We start from the raw sequence: 15000 nt of genomic DNA, 5'->3' as shown, positions 1-15000 counted from the left end.
CACACACTTGTGCCTCTCAGACCGTCTCCACTCAGTTTATAACACACACTTGTGCCTCTCAGACCGTCTCCACTCAGTTATAACACACACTTGTGCCTCTCAGACCGTCTCCACTCAGTTATAACACACACTTGTGCCTCTCAGACCGTCTCCACTCAGTTATAAACACACTTGTGCCTCTCAGACCGTCTCCACTCAGTTATAACACACACTTGTGCCTCTCAGACCGTCTCCACTCAGTTATAACACACCCTTGTGCCTCTCAGACCGTCTCCACTCAGTTATAACACACACTGTGCCTCTCAGACCGTCTCCACTCAGTTATAACACACACTTGTGCCTCTCAGACCGTCTCCACTCAGTTTATAACACACACTTGTGCCTCCTCAGACCGTCTCCACTCAGTTATAACACACACTTGTGCCTCTCAGACCGTCTCCACTCAGTTATAACACACACTTGTGCCTCTCAGACGTCTCCACTCATTTATAACCACACTTGTGCTCTCAGACCGTCTCCACTCAGTTATAACACAACTTGTGCCTCTCAGACCGTCTCACTCAGTTATAACACACATTGTGCCTCTCAGACCGTCTCCACTCAGTTATAACACACACTTGTGCCTCTCAGACCGTCTCCACTCAGTTATAACACACACTTTGTGCCTCTCAGACCGTCTCCACTCAGTTATAACACACACTTGTGCCTCTCAGACCGTCTCCACTCAGTTATAACACACACTTGTGCCTCTCAGACCGTCTCCACTCAGTTATAACACACACTTGTGCCTCTCAGACCGTCTCCACTCAGTTATAAACACACTTGTGCCTCTCAGACCGTCTCCACTCAGTTATAACACACACTTGTGCCTCTCAGACCGTGCTCCACTCGTTATAACACACACTTGTGCCTCTCAGGACCGTCTCCATCGTTATAACACACACTTGTGCCTCTCAGACCGTCTCCACTCAGTTATAACACACACTTGTGCCTCTCAGACCGTCTCCACTCAGTTATACCACACACTTGTGCCTCTCAGGACCGTCTCCCACTCAGTTATAAACACACACTTGTGCCTCTCAGACCGTCTCCACTCAGTTATAACACACACTTCTGCCTCTCAGACCGTCTCCACTCAGTTATAACACACACTTCTGCCTCTCAGACCGTCTCCACTCAGTTATAACACACACTTGTGCCTCTCAGACCGTCTCCACTCAGTTATAACACACACTTGTGCCTCTCAGACCGTCTCCACTCAGTTATAACACACACTTGTGCCTCTCAGACGTCTCCACTCAGTTTAACACACACTTGTGCCTCTCAGACCGTCTCCACTCAGTTATAACACACACTTGTGCCTCTCAGACCGTCTCCACTCAGTTATAACACACCACTTGTGCCTCTCAGACCGTCTCCACTCAGTTATAACACACCACTTTGTGCCTCTCAGACCGTCTCCACTCAGTTATAACACACACTTGTGCCTCTCAGACCGTCTCCACTCAGTTATAACACACACTTGTGCCTCTCAGACCGTCTCCACTCAGTTATACCACACCACTTGTGCCTCTCAGACCGTCTCCACTAAGTTTATAACACACACTTGTGCCTCTCAGACCGTCTACCCACTAGTTATAACACACACTTCTGCCTCTCAGACCGTCTCCACTCAGTTATAACACACACTTGTGCCTCTCAGACCGTCTCTCCACTCAGTTATAACACACACTTCTGCCTCTCAAGACCGTCTCACTCAGTTATAACACACACTTCTGCCTCTCAGACCGTCTCCACTCAGTTATAACAACACCTTCTGCCTCTCAGACCGTCTCCACTCAGTTATAACACACACTTCTGCCTCTCAGACCGTCTCCACTCAGTTATAACACACACTTGTGCCTCTCAGACCGTCTCCACTCAGTTATAACACACACTTGTGCCTCTCAGACCGTCTCCACTCAGTTATAACACACACTTGTGCCTCTCAGACCGTCTCCACTCAGTTATAACACACACTTGTGCCTCTCAGACCGTCTCCACTCAGTTATAACACACACTTGTGCCTCTCAGACCGTCTCCACTCAGTTATAACACACACTTCTGCCTCTCAGTCCGTCTCCACTCAGTTATAACACACACTTCTGCCTCTCAGACCGTCTCCACTCAGTTATAACACACACTTCTGCCTCTCAGACCGTCTCCACTCAGTTATAACACACACTTCTGCCTCTCAGACCGTCTCCACTCAGTTATAACACACACTTGTGCCTCTCAGACCGTCTCCACTCAGTTATAACACACACTTGTGCCTCTCAGACCGTCTCCACTCAGTTATAACACACACTTGTGCCTCTCAGACCGTCTCCACTCAGTTATAACACACACTTGTGCCTCTCAGACCGTCTCCACTCAGTTATAACACACACTTGTGCCTCTCAGACCGTCTCCACTCAGTTATAACACACACTTCTGCCTCTCAGACCGTCTCCACTCAGTTATAACACACACTTGTGCCTCTCAGACCGTCTCCACTCAGTTATAACACACACTTCTGCCTCTCAGACCGTCTCCACTCAGTTATAACACACACTTGTGCCTCTCAGACCGTCTCCACTCAGTTATAACACACACTTCTGCCTCTCAGACCGTCTCCACTCAGTTATAACACACACTTGTGCCTCTCAGACCGTCTCCACTCAGTTATAACACACACTTGTGCCTCTCAGACCGTCTCCACTCAGTTATAACACACACTTGTGCCTCTCAGACCGTCTCCACTCAGTTATAACACACACTTGTGCCTCTCAGACCGTCTCCACTCAGTTATAACACACACTTGTGCCTCTCAGACCGTCTCCACTCAGTTATAACACACACTTCTGCCTCTCAGTCCGTCTCCACTCAGTTATAACACACACTTCTGCCTCTCAGACCGTCTCCACTCAGTTATAACACACACTTCTGCCTCTCAGACCGTCTCCACTCAGTTATAACACACACTTCTGCCTCTCAGACCGTCTCCACTCAGTTATAACACACACTTGTGCCTCTCAGACCGTCTCCACTCAGTTATAACACACACTTGTGCCTCTCAGACCGTCTCCACTCAGTTATAACACACACTTGTGCCTCTCAGACCGTCTCCACTCAGTTATAACACACACTTGTGCCTCTCAGACCGTCTCCACTCAGTTATAACACACACTTGTGCCTCTCAGACCGTCTCCACTCAGTTATAACACACACTTCTGCCTCTCAGACCGTCTCCACTCAGTTATAACACACACTTGTGCCTCTCAGACCGTCTCCACTCAGTTATAACACACACTTCTGCCTCTCAGACCGTCTCCACTCAGTTATAACACACACTTGTGCCTCTCAGACCGTCTCCACTCAGTTATAACACACACTTCTGCCTCTCAGACCGTCTCCACTCAGTTATAACACACACTTGTGCCTCTCAGACCGTCTCCACTCAGTTATAACACACACTTCTGCCTCTCAGACCGTCTCCACTCAGTTATAACACACACTTGTGCCTCTCAGACCGTCTCCACTCAGTTATAACACACACTTGTGCCTCTCAGACCGTCTCCACTCAGTTATAACACACACTTGTGCCTCTCAGACCGTCTCCACTCAGTCCTGTTCTCTTCTCACCTATCCTGATGACGTCTCTAGGACACTCCTCCTCCTCATCCTCCTCCTCTTCATCTCTTCTTGCCTGGCTGAGGATGATGGGGTAGACCATGTCTCTGTCCCTCTCAGGGAGTCGTTGTCTGGGCCTGGATAACATGTACAATATTTAGTCATGTCTCTATCTCAGACTGTCTAGACAGGTATAACATCTACAATAGTTAGTTAGTCATGTCTCTATCTCAGACTGACAGGTATAACATCTACAATAGTTAGTCATGTCTCTATCTCAGACTGTCTAGACAGGTATAACATGTACAATAGTTAGTTAGTCATGTCTCTATCTCAGACTGTCTAGACAGGTATAACATCTACAATAGTTAGTTAGTCATGTCTCTATCTCAGACTGTCTAGACAGGTATAACATCTACAATAGTTAGTTAGTCATGTCTCTATCTCAGACTCTGACAGGTATAACATCTACAATAGTTAGTTAGTCATGTCTCTATCTCAGACTCTGACAGGGATAACATCTACAATAGTTAGTTAGTCATGTCTCTATCTCAGACTGACAGGTATAACATCTACAATAGTTAGTCATGTCTCTATCTCAGACTGTCTAGACAGGTATAACATCTACAATAGTTAGTTAGTCATGTCTCTATCTCAGACTGTCTAGACAGGTATAACATCTACTATAGTTAGTCATGTCTCTATCTCAGACTCTGACAGGGATAACATCTACAATAGTTAGTTAGTCATGTCTCTATCTCAGACTCTGACAGGTATAACATCTACAATAGTTAGTAATGTCTCTATCTCAGACTGTCTAGACAGGTATAACATCTACAATAGTTAGTCATGTCTCTATCTCAGACTGTCTAGACAGGTATAACATCTACAATAGTTAGTTAGTCATGTCTCTATCTCAGACTGTCTAGACAGGTATAACATCTACTATAGTTAGTTAGTCATGTCTCTATCTCAGACTGACAGGTATAACATCTACAATAGTTAGTCATGTCTCTATCTCAGACTGACAGGTATAACATCTACAATAGTTAGTCATGTCTCTATCTCAGACTGTCTAGACAGGTATAACATCTACAATAGTTAGTTAGTCATGTCTCTATCTCAGACTGTCTAGACAGGTATAACATCTACTATAGTTAGTTAGTCATGTCTCTATCTCAGACTCTGACAGGTATAACATCTACTATAGTTAGTCATGTCTCTATCTCAGACTCTGACAGGTATAACATGTACAATAGTTAGTCATGTCTCTATCTCAGACTCTGACAGGTATAACATGTACAATAGTTAGTCATGTCTCTATCTCAGACTCTGACAGGGATAACATGTACAATAGTTAGTTAGTCATGTCTCTATCTCAGACTGTCTAGACAGGTATAACATCTACAATAGTTAGTTAGTCATGTCTCTATCTCAGACTCTGACAGGGATAACATGTACAATAGTTAGTAATGTCTCTAGCTCAGACTGTCTAGACAGGTATAACATCTACAATAGTTAGTCATGTCTCTATCTCAGACTCTGACAGGTATAACATCTACAATAGTTAGTCATGTCTCTATCTCAGACTGTCTAGACAGGTATAACATCTACAATAGTTAGTTAGTCATGTCTCTATCTCAGACTGTCTAGACAGGTATAACATCTACAATAGTTAGTTAGTCATGTCTCTATCTCAGACTGTCTAGACAGGTATAACATCTACAATAGTTAGTTAGTCATGTCTCTATCTCAGACTGTCTAGACAGGTATAACATCTACAATAGTTAGTTAGTCATGTCTCTATCTCAGACTCTGACAGGTATAACATCTACAATAGTTAGTTAGTCATGTCTCTATCTCAGACTGTCTAGACAGGTATAACATCTACAATAGTTAGTTAGTCATGTCTCTATCTCAGACTGTCAGGTATAACATGTACAATAGTTAGTTAGTCATGTCTCTATCTCAGACTGTCTAGACAGGTATAACATGTACAATAGTTAGTTAGTCATGTCTCTATCTCAGACTGTCAGGTATAACATCTACAATAGTTAGTCATGTCTCTATCTCAGACTGACAGGTATAACATCTACAATAGTTAGTCATGTCTCTATCTCAGACTGTCTAGACAGGTATAACATCTACAATAGTTAGTTAGTCATGTCTCTATCTCAGACTGTCTAGACAGGTATAACATCTACAATAGTTAGTTAGTCATGTCTCTATCTCAGACTCTGACAGGTATAACATCTACAATAGTTAGTCATGTCTCTATCTCAGACTGTCAGGTATAACATCTACAATAGTTAGTTAGTCATGTCTCTATCTCAGACTGTCTGGACAGGTATAACATCTACAATAGTTAGTTAGTCATGTCTCTATCTCAGACTGTCTAGACAGGTATAACATCTACAATAGTTAGTTAGTCATGTCTCTATCTCAGACTCTGACAGGTATAACATCTACAATAGTTAGTCATGTCTCTATCTCAGACTGTCTAGACAGGTATAACATCTACAATAGTTAGTCATGTCTCTATCTCAGACTGTCTAGACAGGTATAACATCTACAATAGTTAGTTAGTCATGTCTCTATCTCAGACTCTGACAGGTATAACATCTACAATAGTTAGTTAGTCATGTCTCTATCTCAGACTCTGACAGGTATAACATGTACAATAGTTAGTCATGTCTCTATCTCAGACTCTGACAGGGATAACATCTACAATAGTTAGTTAGTCATGTCTCTATCTCAGACTCTGACAGGTATAACATCTACAATAGTTAGTCATGTCTCTATCTCAGACTGACAGGTATAACATCTACAATAGTCAGTCTGGAACAGGGATGGGAAACTTTGATGGAGAAATGGGCCGTAAAAAAAGTGTCAGAGAGAAGATTTGGCTCTGTTTATTTTATTACTAGTTTGCTGCAACTCTACACATTCTGCTACAGGGTAGAGAGAAATGTTTGCTGCAACTCTACACATTCTGCTACAGGGTAGAGAGAAATGTTTGCTGCAACTCTACACATTCTGCTACAGGGTAGAGAGAAATGTTTGCTGCAACTCTACACATTCTGCTACAGGGTAGAGAGAAATGTTTGCTGCAACTCTACACATTCTGCTACAGGGTAGAGAGAAATGTTTGCTGCAACTCTACACATTCTGCTACAGGGTAGAGAGAAATGTTTGCTGCAACTCTACACATTCTGCTACAGGGTAGAGAGAAATGTTTGCTGTTTGTAATATGATACCTGAGTGAGATTGACGAACAAAATCAATGCGGGCTCCTCGGTCGGCAATTCGACCATGACAAGTTTACATAGCTGGCCGCTAGACTAACTTACCAATATATAAAAAACAAGTACTAAATAATGCTGAGAGAGATAATTGAGTGACTGTCATAAGAAGAGAAACACTGCCGATGCACAACCACATTTCTAAATAATGCTGAGAGAGATAATTGAGTGACTGTCGGTGGCTGTCATAAGAAGAGAAACCCTGCTGATGCACAACCACATTTCTAAATAATGCTGAGAGAGATAATTGAGTGACTGTCGGTGGCTGTCATAAGAAGAGAAACCCTGCTGATGCACAACCACATTTGTATATTGGATCTTGGTGTATTCTACCATTCTATTGACCCACTGGCCGTAAAACATCTCCAGGACAACAATCAAATGAAGGCCATACAACACAAAGGGAAGGTTTGACTGTAGTAACTGTGGTGATGTGGAGGTGAGATGTAGAAGGGAAGGTTTGACTGTAATAACTGTGGTGATGTGGAGGTGAGATGTAGAAGGGAAGGTTTGACTGTAGTAACTGTGGTGATGTGGAGGTGAGATGTTGAAGGGAAGGTTTAACTGTAGTAACTGTGGTGATGTGGAGGTGAGATGTAGAAGGGAAGGTTTGACTGTAATAACTGTGGTGATGTGGAGGTGAGATGTAGAAGGGAAGGTTTGACTGTAATAACTGTGGTGATGTGGAGGTGAGATGTAGAAGGGAAGGTTTGACTGTAATAACTGTGGTGATGTGGAGGTGAGATGTAGAAGGGAAGGTTTGACTGTAATAACTGTGGTGATGTGGAGGTGAGATGTAGAAGGGAAGGTTTGACTATAATAACTGTGGTGATGTGGAGGTGAGATGTAGAAGGGAAGGTTTGACTGTAGTAACTGTGGTGATGTGGAGGTGAGATGTAGAAGGGAAGGTTTGACTGTAATAACTGTGGTGATGTGGAGGTGAGATGTAGAAGGGAAGGTTTGACTGTAATAACTGTGGTGATGTGGAGGTGAGATGTAGAAGGGAAGGTTTGACTGTCATAACTGTGGTGATGTGGAGGTGAGATGTAGAAGGGAAGGTTTGACTGTAGTAACTGTGGTGATGTGGAGGTGAGATGTAGAAGGGAAGGTTTGACTGTAATAACTGTGGTGATGTGGAGGTGAGATGTAGAAGGGAAGGTTTGACTGTAGTAACTGTGGTGATGTGGAGGTGAGATGTAGAAGGGAAGGTTTGACTGTAATAACTGTGGTGATGTGGAGGTGAGATGTAGAAGGGAAGGTTTGACTGTAGTAACTGTGGTGATGTGGAGGTGAGATGTAGAAGGGAAGGTTTGACTGTAATAACTGTGGTGATGTGGAGGTGAGATGTAGAAGGGAAGGTTTGACTGTAATAACTGTGGTGATGTGGAGGTGAGATGTAGAAGGGAAGGTTTGACTGTAATAACTGTGGTGATGTGGAGGTGAGATGTAGAAGGGAAGGTTTGACTGTAGTAACTGTGGTGATGTGGAGGTGAGATGTAGAAGGGAAGGTTTGACTGTAATAACTGTGGTGATGTGGAGGTGAGATGTAGAAGGGAAGGTTTGACTGTAGTAACTGTGGTGATGTGGAGGTGAGATGTAGAAGGGAAGGTTTGACTGTAATAACTGTGGTGATGTGGAGGTGAGATGTAGAAGGGAAGGTTTGACTGTAGTAACTGTGGTGATGTGGAGGTGATATGTAGAAGGGAAGGTTTGACTGTAATAACTGTGGTGATGTGGAGGTGAGATGTAGAAGGGAAGGTTTGACTGTAGTAACTGTGGTGATGTGGAGGTGAGATGTAGAAGGGAAGGTTTGACTGTAATAACTGTGGTGATGTGGAGGTGAGATGTAGAAGGGAAGGTTTGACTGTAGTAACTGTGGTGATGTGGAGGTGAGATGTAGAAGGGAAGGTTTGACTGTAGTAACTGTGGTGATGTGGAGGTGAGATGTAGAAGGGAAGGTTTGACTGTAGTAACTGTGGTGATGTGGAGGTGAGATGTAGAAGGGAAGGTTTGACTGTAATAACTGTGGTGACTGATGTGGAGGTGCGATGTAACTGACCTGCGTGGTACCTCTAAATCTCCATCTTCATCCAGGGGTGGTTCTACCCCTCCGTCCTCATCCCTGTCCACTCCTCCGTCCTCATCCCTGTCCACTCCTCCGTCCTCATCCCTGATCACTCCTCCGTCAGCCCCTCCGTCCTCATCCCTGTCCACTCCTCCGTCAGCCCCAGTCTCACTCCCTCTAGCATCTCCCCTTCCACTCTCCTCCTGGGTGTCGCGGTCTAACTCTTCCCCTCCGCAGGGGGAACCGAGGTCACAGGTGCGCTGCTTCGTTCCGTCCCACAGGATTCTGAACCGGGAGATGAAAACTAGACACACAGGCTGCGTTTAGACAGGCACCCCAATTCTGATCTTGAAAACTAGACACACAGGCTGCGTTTAGACAGGCACCCCAATTCTGATCTTGAAAACTAGACACACAGGCTGCGTTTAGACAGGCACCCCAATTCTGATCTTGAACACTAGACACACAGGCTGCATTTAGACAGGCACCCCAATTCTAATCTTGAAAACTAGACACACAGGCTGCGTTTAGACAGGCACCCCAATTCTGATCTTGAAAACTAGACACACAGGCTGCGTTTAGACAGGCACCCCAATTCTGATCTTGTTTTTCACTCATTGGTATTTTGACCAAACAGATCTGCTCTGAAACAGATCGGACGTGAAAAGATCTGATGTGATTGGTAAAAAGACCAATTATTGGGGGGAAAAAACTACCAGAATTGTGCTGCCTGTGTAAACACAGCAATAGAGGGTTGGGACAGTTCCATTGACATTCAGGAAAGACCTACATTGAAACTAAATTAAAACATTTTCATAATGTAGTTTTGTGTCATTTTACACACACACACACACACACACACACACACACAGTACCTGGTTGTCCTACACGGTTAAGGCGTGCCATGAGGGTGGCGAGAGTTGGGCAGCAACAGGTGAACGTCAGACAGCACCGTGTCATAATGGAAGGTGATCTGGTCCATGGCTCACCCTGCATGTCATCTACCTGCCTGCAGCACACCTGGGGAACACACACACGCATCAGACACACGCGTTGCAAGCACAAACTGACACACAGGTGCATATATACATTTGTCGCAAGCACACAGGTCACACACACACACACTTTTAAGAGCCTAAACTACCAAATGGGCTGTATTTCAGGTGAAATAAAGCCTGTCTCTGTTATCTGTTAGACAGGTGAAATACAGCCCTGTTATCTGTTATCTGTTAGACAGGTGAAATACAGCCCTGTTATCTGTTAGACAGGTGAAATACAGCCCTGTTATCTGTTAGACAGGTGAAATAAAGCCCTGTAATCTGTTAGACAGGTAAAACACAGCCTGTACCAGGAACACAGAACTAAAAGACAAGGCCAACAGCAACCCTCAGCCAGAGGCAATCTGCGGCTCAGCAAAGTGCCCTCTCCAGCAATCACAGTGAACTGTTGTAGCAGCAAGCCGCCTCATAGCTGGAAAAACACCAATTGACGTCGCCATAGCTACCGACTAAGGAGAGTGTGTTGACGACCCTGTATTCATTATGTCAACAAGAGACATCATAAATGGTTCTTAAACACAATCTTCTTAGTCGGTGTGGCTCAAATGTATGTTGTTATGCCCTGCAGTTAGCAGCCAACGTTACTTATAACTGTTAGCGGTCACTCACCTTTCCAGTGGTAGTTAGCTAACTTTTCTAGCCAGAAGCTGTCAATGAAAATGCTGCAAATACGTGTCTGTAAACATGTATTCATTTGGTCAAATAAACTAGCCTTCTCTACGGTGGGAACTTCTGACAAACGTAACTGAATGGGTGGGAGGGAACCTGCTAGAAACAGCTTCCATGAGCTAGCTTGATGCTACTCTGATAATGAATGACTTGGCAAGGTCCAGGGGCAACTAACAACGACGCTAGCTAACGAGGGACATTTAACGGGCACATTTAAATGAAACACTTCCAACACATGACATTCAGTACAGTCTAATAACATAAACACGCATTTAATTCACTCTGAGCTTACAACGACGCGCAGATTGTCTCAAATATCAGCTTCCAAGTCGTACAGAAATAACACTAGGTGTACAGAATACAGGCGGTGCCACATTATTATTTCACCCACCAACAAAGGAAACAAAAGCCATTCAAATTGTTCCGCGTGCTACGCATCTAGAAATAACTCAATATGTAAACCACAACACTGCTCCGAAAGGACTTAAATTATATTTGGATTAGAATTCAAATTTAAACATAGCTAGAATTTCACTAGGATTGTGATTAAATATCTACATGTGTGTGTTGTAGACACTTTTCCTCACTCAAATAATATTTTTTTTAAAAACACTTTGAAACGTTACACAGGATTCCAGTACAACCATGGTGGTGGCAGCATCATGCTGCGGGATGTTTTTCAGGGGCAGGGACCGGGAGACTAGTCAGGATCCCTACTGTGAAGCATGGTGGTGGCAGCATCATGCTGCGGGGATGTTTTTCAGGGACTGGGAGACTAGTCAGGATCCCTACTGTGAAGCATGGTGGTGGCAGCATCATGCTGCGGGGATGTTTTTCAGGGGCAGGGACCAGGAGACTAGTCAGGATCCCTACTGTGAAGCATGGTGGTGGCAGCATCATGCTGCAAGGGATGTTTTTCAGGGGCAGGGACTGGGAGACTAGTCAGGATCCCTACTGTGAAGCATGGTGGTGGCAGCATCATGCTGCGGGGATGTTTTTCAGGGGCAGGGACTGGGAGACTAGTCAGGATCCCTATTGTGAAGCATGGTGGTGGCAGCATCATTCTGCGGAGATGTTTTTCAGGGGCAGGGACTGGGAGACTAGTCAGGATCCCTACTGTGAAGCATGGTGGTGGCAGCATCATTCTGCGGAGATGTTTTTCAGGGGCAGGGACTGGGAGACTAGTCAGGATCCCTACTGTGAAGCATGGTGGTGGCAGCATCATTCTGCGGGGATGTTTTTCAGGGGCAGGGACTGGGGAGACTAGTCAGGATTGAGGGAAAGGTAAAGGTAAACGGAGCAGGGATGAAAACCTGCTCCAGTGTGCTCGGGACCTAAGACTGCTGAGAAGGTTCCAACAGGACAACGACCCTAAGCACACAGCCAAGACAATGCAGGAGTGGCTTCGGGACAAGTCTCTGAATGTTCTTGAGTGGCCTAGTGAGAGCCCAGACATGAACCCGATCGAACATCTCTGGAGGGACCTGAAAATAGCTGTACAGCGACCCTCCCCATTCAATCTGACAGAGCGTGAGAGGATCTGCAGAGAAGAATGGGAGAAACTCCCCAAATACAGGTGTGGCAAACTTGTAGCGTCATACCCAAGAAGACTCGATGCTGTAATCGCTGCCAAAGGTGCTTCAATAAAGTACTGAGTTAAGAGAGTAACTCTAGAGAGTTGAAAACAGCAGGTCTGGCACAGGTAGCACGTTCGGTGAACAGGTCAGGGTTCCATAGCCACAGTCAGAACAGTTGAAACTGGAGCAGCATCACGGCCAGGTGGACTGGGGACAGCAAGTTGTCATCAGGCCAGGTAGTCCTGAGGCATGGTCCTAGGGCTCAAGTCCTCCGAGAGAGAGAGGAGAGAGAAAGAAAGAAAGAAAGAAAGAAAGAAAGAATTAGAGAGAGCATACTTAAATTCACACAGGACACTGGATAAAACAGGAGAAGTACTCCAGATATAACAGACTGACCCCCCCCCCCGACACATAAACTACTGCAGCATAAATACTGGAGGCTGAGACAGGAGGAGTCAGGAGACACTGTGGCCCCATCTGACGATACCCCCAGACAGGGCCAAACAGGCAGGATATAACCACACCCACATTGCCAAAGTACAGCCCCCACACCACTAGAGGGATATCTTCAACCACCAACTTACCATCCTGAGACAAGGCCGAGTATAGCCCACAAAGATCTCCCCCACGGCACAACCCAAGCCAAGCCGGACAGGAAGATCGCGTCAGTGACTCAACCAGCTCAGGGACGCACCCCTGCTAGGGATACTACTACAACTGATACTACTGATGACTACTACTGAATATACTATACTACTGATGCTACTACTACTGATACTACTACTACTGATTCCACTACTGATACTACTGGTACTACTACTGATGCTACTACTGATACTACTGATACTACTACTGATGCTACTACTTATACTACTGATACTACTACTGATACCACTACTAATACTACTACTGATGCTACTACTGATACTACTACTGATGCTACTACTTATACTACTTATACTACTGATACCACTACTGATGCTACTGATACTACTACTGATTCTACTACTGATACTACTGATGCTACTACTTATACTACTGATACTACTACTGATACTACTGATACCCCTACTGATGCTACTGATACTGCTACTGATGCTACTACTGATACTACTGATACTACTGATACTACTGATACTACTGATACCACTATGGATACTACTGATGCTACTGATACTACTACTGATACCGCTACTGATACTACTGATGCTACTGATACTACTACTGATACCACTACTGATACTACTGATACTACTGATACTACTGATACTACTGATACCACTATGGATACTACTGATGCTACTGATACTACTACTGATACCGCTACTGATACTACTGATGCTACTGATACTACTACTGATACCACTACTGATACTACTGATGCTACTGATACTACTACTGATACTGCTACTGATACTACTGATGCTACTGATACTACTACTGATACCGCTACTGTTACTACTGATGCTACTGATACTACTACTGATATTGATGCTACTGATACTACTACTGATACCGCTACTGATACTACTGATGCTACTGATACTACTACTGATGCTACCACTGATATTGATGCTACTGATGCCACTGATGCTACGGATGCTACTGAAGCTAATGATAATACTGATACTACTGCTGATGTTACTGATACTACTGATACTCATACTACTACTAATACTGACACTACTGATACTAGTGTTACTACTGATACTGATAATGATACTACTGATATTAGTGATAATACTGGTAGTACTGATACTACTATTGATACCACTGATGCTACTGATACTACTGATACTGCTACTACTGCTACTACTACTGATACTACTATTGATACTAGTGATACTACTGATACTAGTGTTACTACTGATGCTACTGATACATACACAGAGATCATAACGAACATTCAAAATGCACAATGTCTGTCCCACGCTACCCTCATCTGGCCCAGGACGGTACTACACCCTACTGATCGACCGTCTGGTAGGACAGGGTTTTCCAAACTTGTTCCTGGCCCACCCTCTGGGTCCTGGGCCCCTCTTGGTCCTGTACCAGCCCAGGACACAGAGATACACCTCCACTCCACAGACGGCAGATACACACTCTGACATAGAGACAGTCCACAACAGCTCTCCACATCTCTTTATCTTTCACCCCCTGTATACTTCTCTTATTCAGCCTCATCCACTGTGTGTTTGACACTCTGATCTCTCACTCCCACCTAATCTCTCTCTCTGTTCCTCTCTCTCTCTCTCTGTTCCTCTCTCTCTCTCTGTTCCACTCTCTCTCTGTTCCTCTCTCCTCTATTCCTCTCTCTCTCTGTCCCTCTCTCTCTCTCTCTCTCTCTCTCTCTCTCTCTCTCTCTTTCTCTCTCGCTTCAATTATTATTATTATTGACTTTTCAATGTTAATCTTCATCTCCCTCGCTCTCTCTCGCTCTCTCTTCTGACTTTCACCTCTCTCTGTTTCCCTCCCTTTCCTCAATCTCTCTCTCTCTCTCTTCTTGTACTCTTCCCTCTCCCTCTGTGTTTCTCTCCCTTTCCCTCTCTCTTCTTCCTCTCTCTAACTCTCTTCTTGTCCTCCTTACTCTCTCGTGTTTCTCTCATTTTCTTCTCACTCCCCATGCTCTGTACACCTCTTTCTTTCTCGCTCTGATTTGCCTACCAGGTCTATCACTC

At 44.6% G+C, this 15000-nt stretch overlaps 1 protein-coding gene across 1 annotated transcript in view; it reads right to left on the bottom strand.

Annotated features, from left to right (window-relative positions):
* LOC116366896 (methyltransferase-like protein 22) overlaps nt 1-11112 on the bottom strand; it is a 34863-nt gene extending 23751 nt beyond the window's left edge. The window contains 6 exon segments of the mRNA XM_031818763.1: nt 3664-3788; nt 9013-9322; nt 9894-9927; nt 9929-10038; nt 10686-10738; nt 11038-11112. Coding sequence (XP_031674623.1) covers nt 3664-3788; nt 9013-9322; nt 9894-9927; nt 9929-10000 — 541 coding nt within the window. The 5' untranslated portion in view covers nt 10001-10038; nt 10686-10738; nt 11038-11112.
* Nucleotides 11113-15000: the final 3888 nt, after the last annotated feature.

Source organism: Oncorhynchus kisutch, unplaced genomic scaffold (assembly GCF_002021735.2).
Source record: "Oncorhynchus kisutch isolate 150728-3 unplaced genomic scaffold, Okis_V2 scaffold1611, whole genome shotgun sequence".
NCBI lineage: Eukaryota > Metazoa > Chordata > Actinopteri > Salmoniformes > Salmonidae > Oncorhynchus > Oncorhynchus kisutch.
Note: the sequence above shows the minus strand (reverse complement) of the source record. Positions and strands in the feature narration are given on the sequence as shown.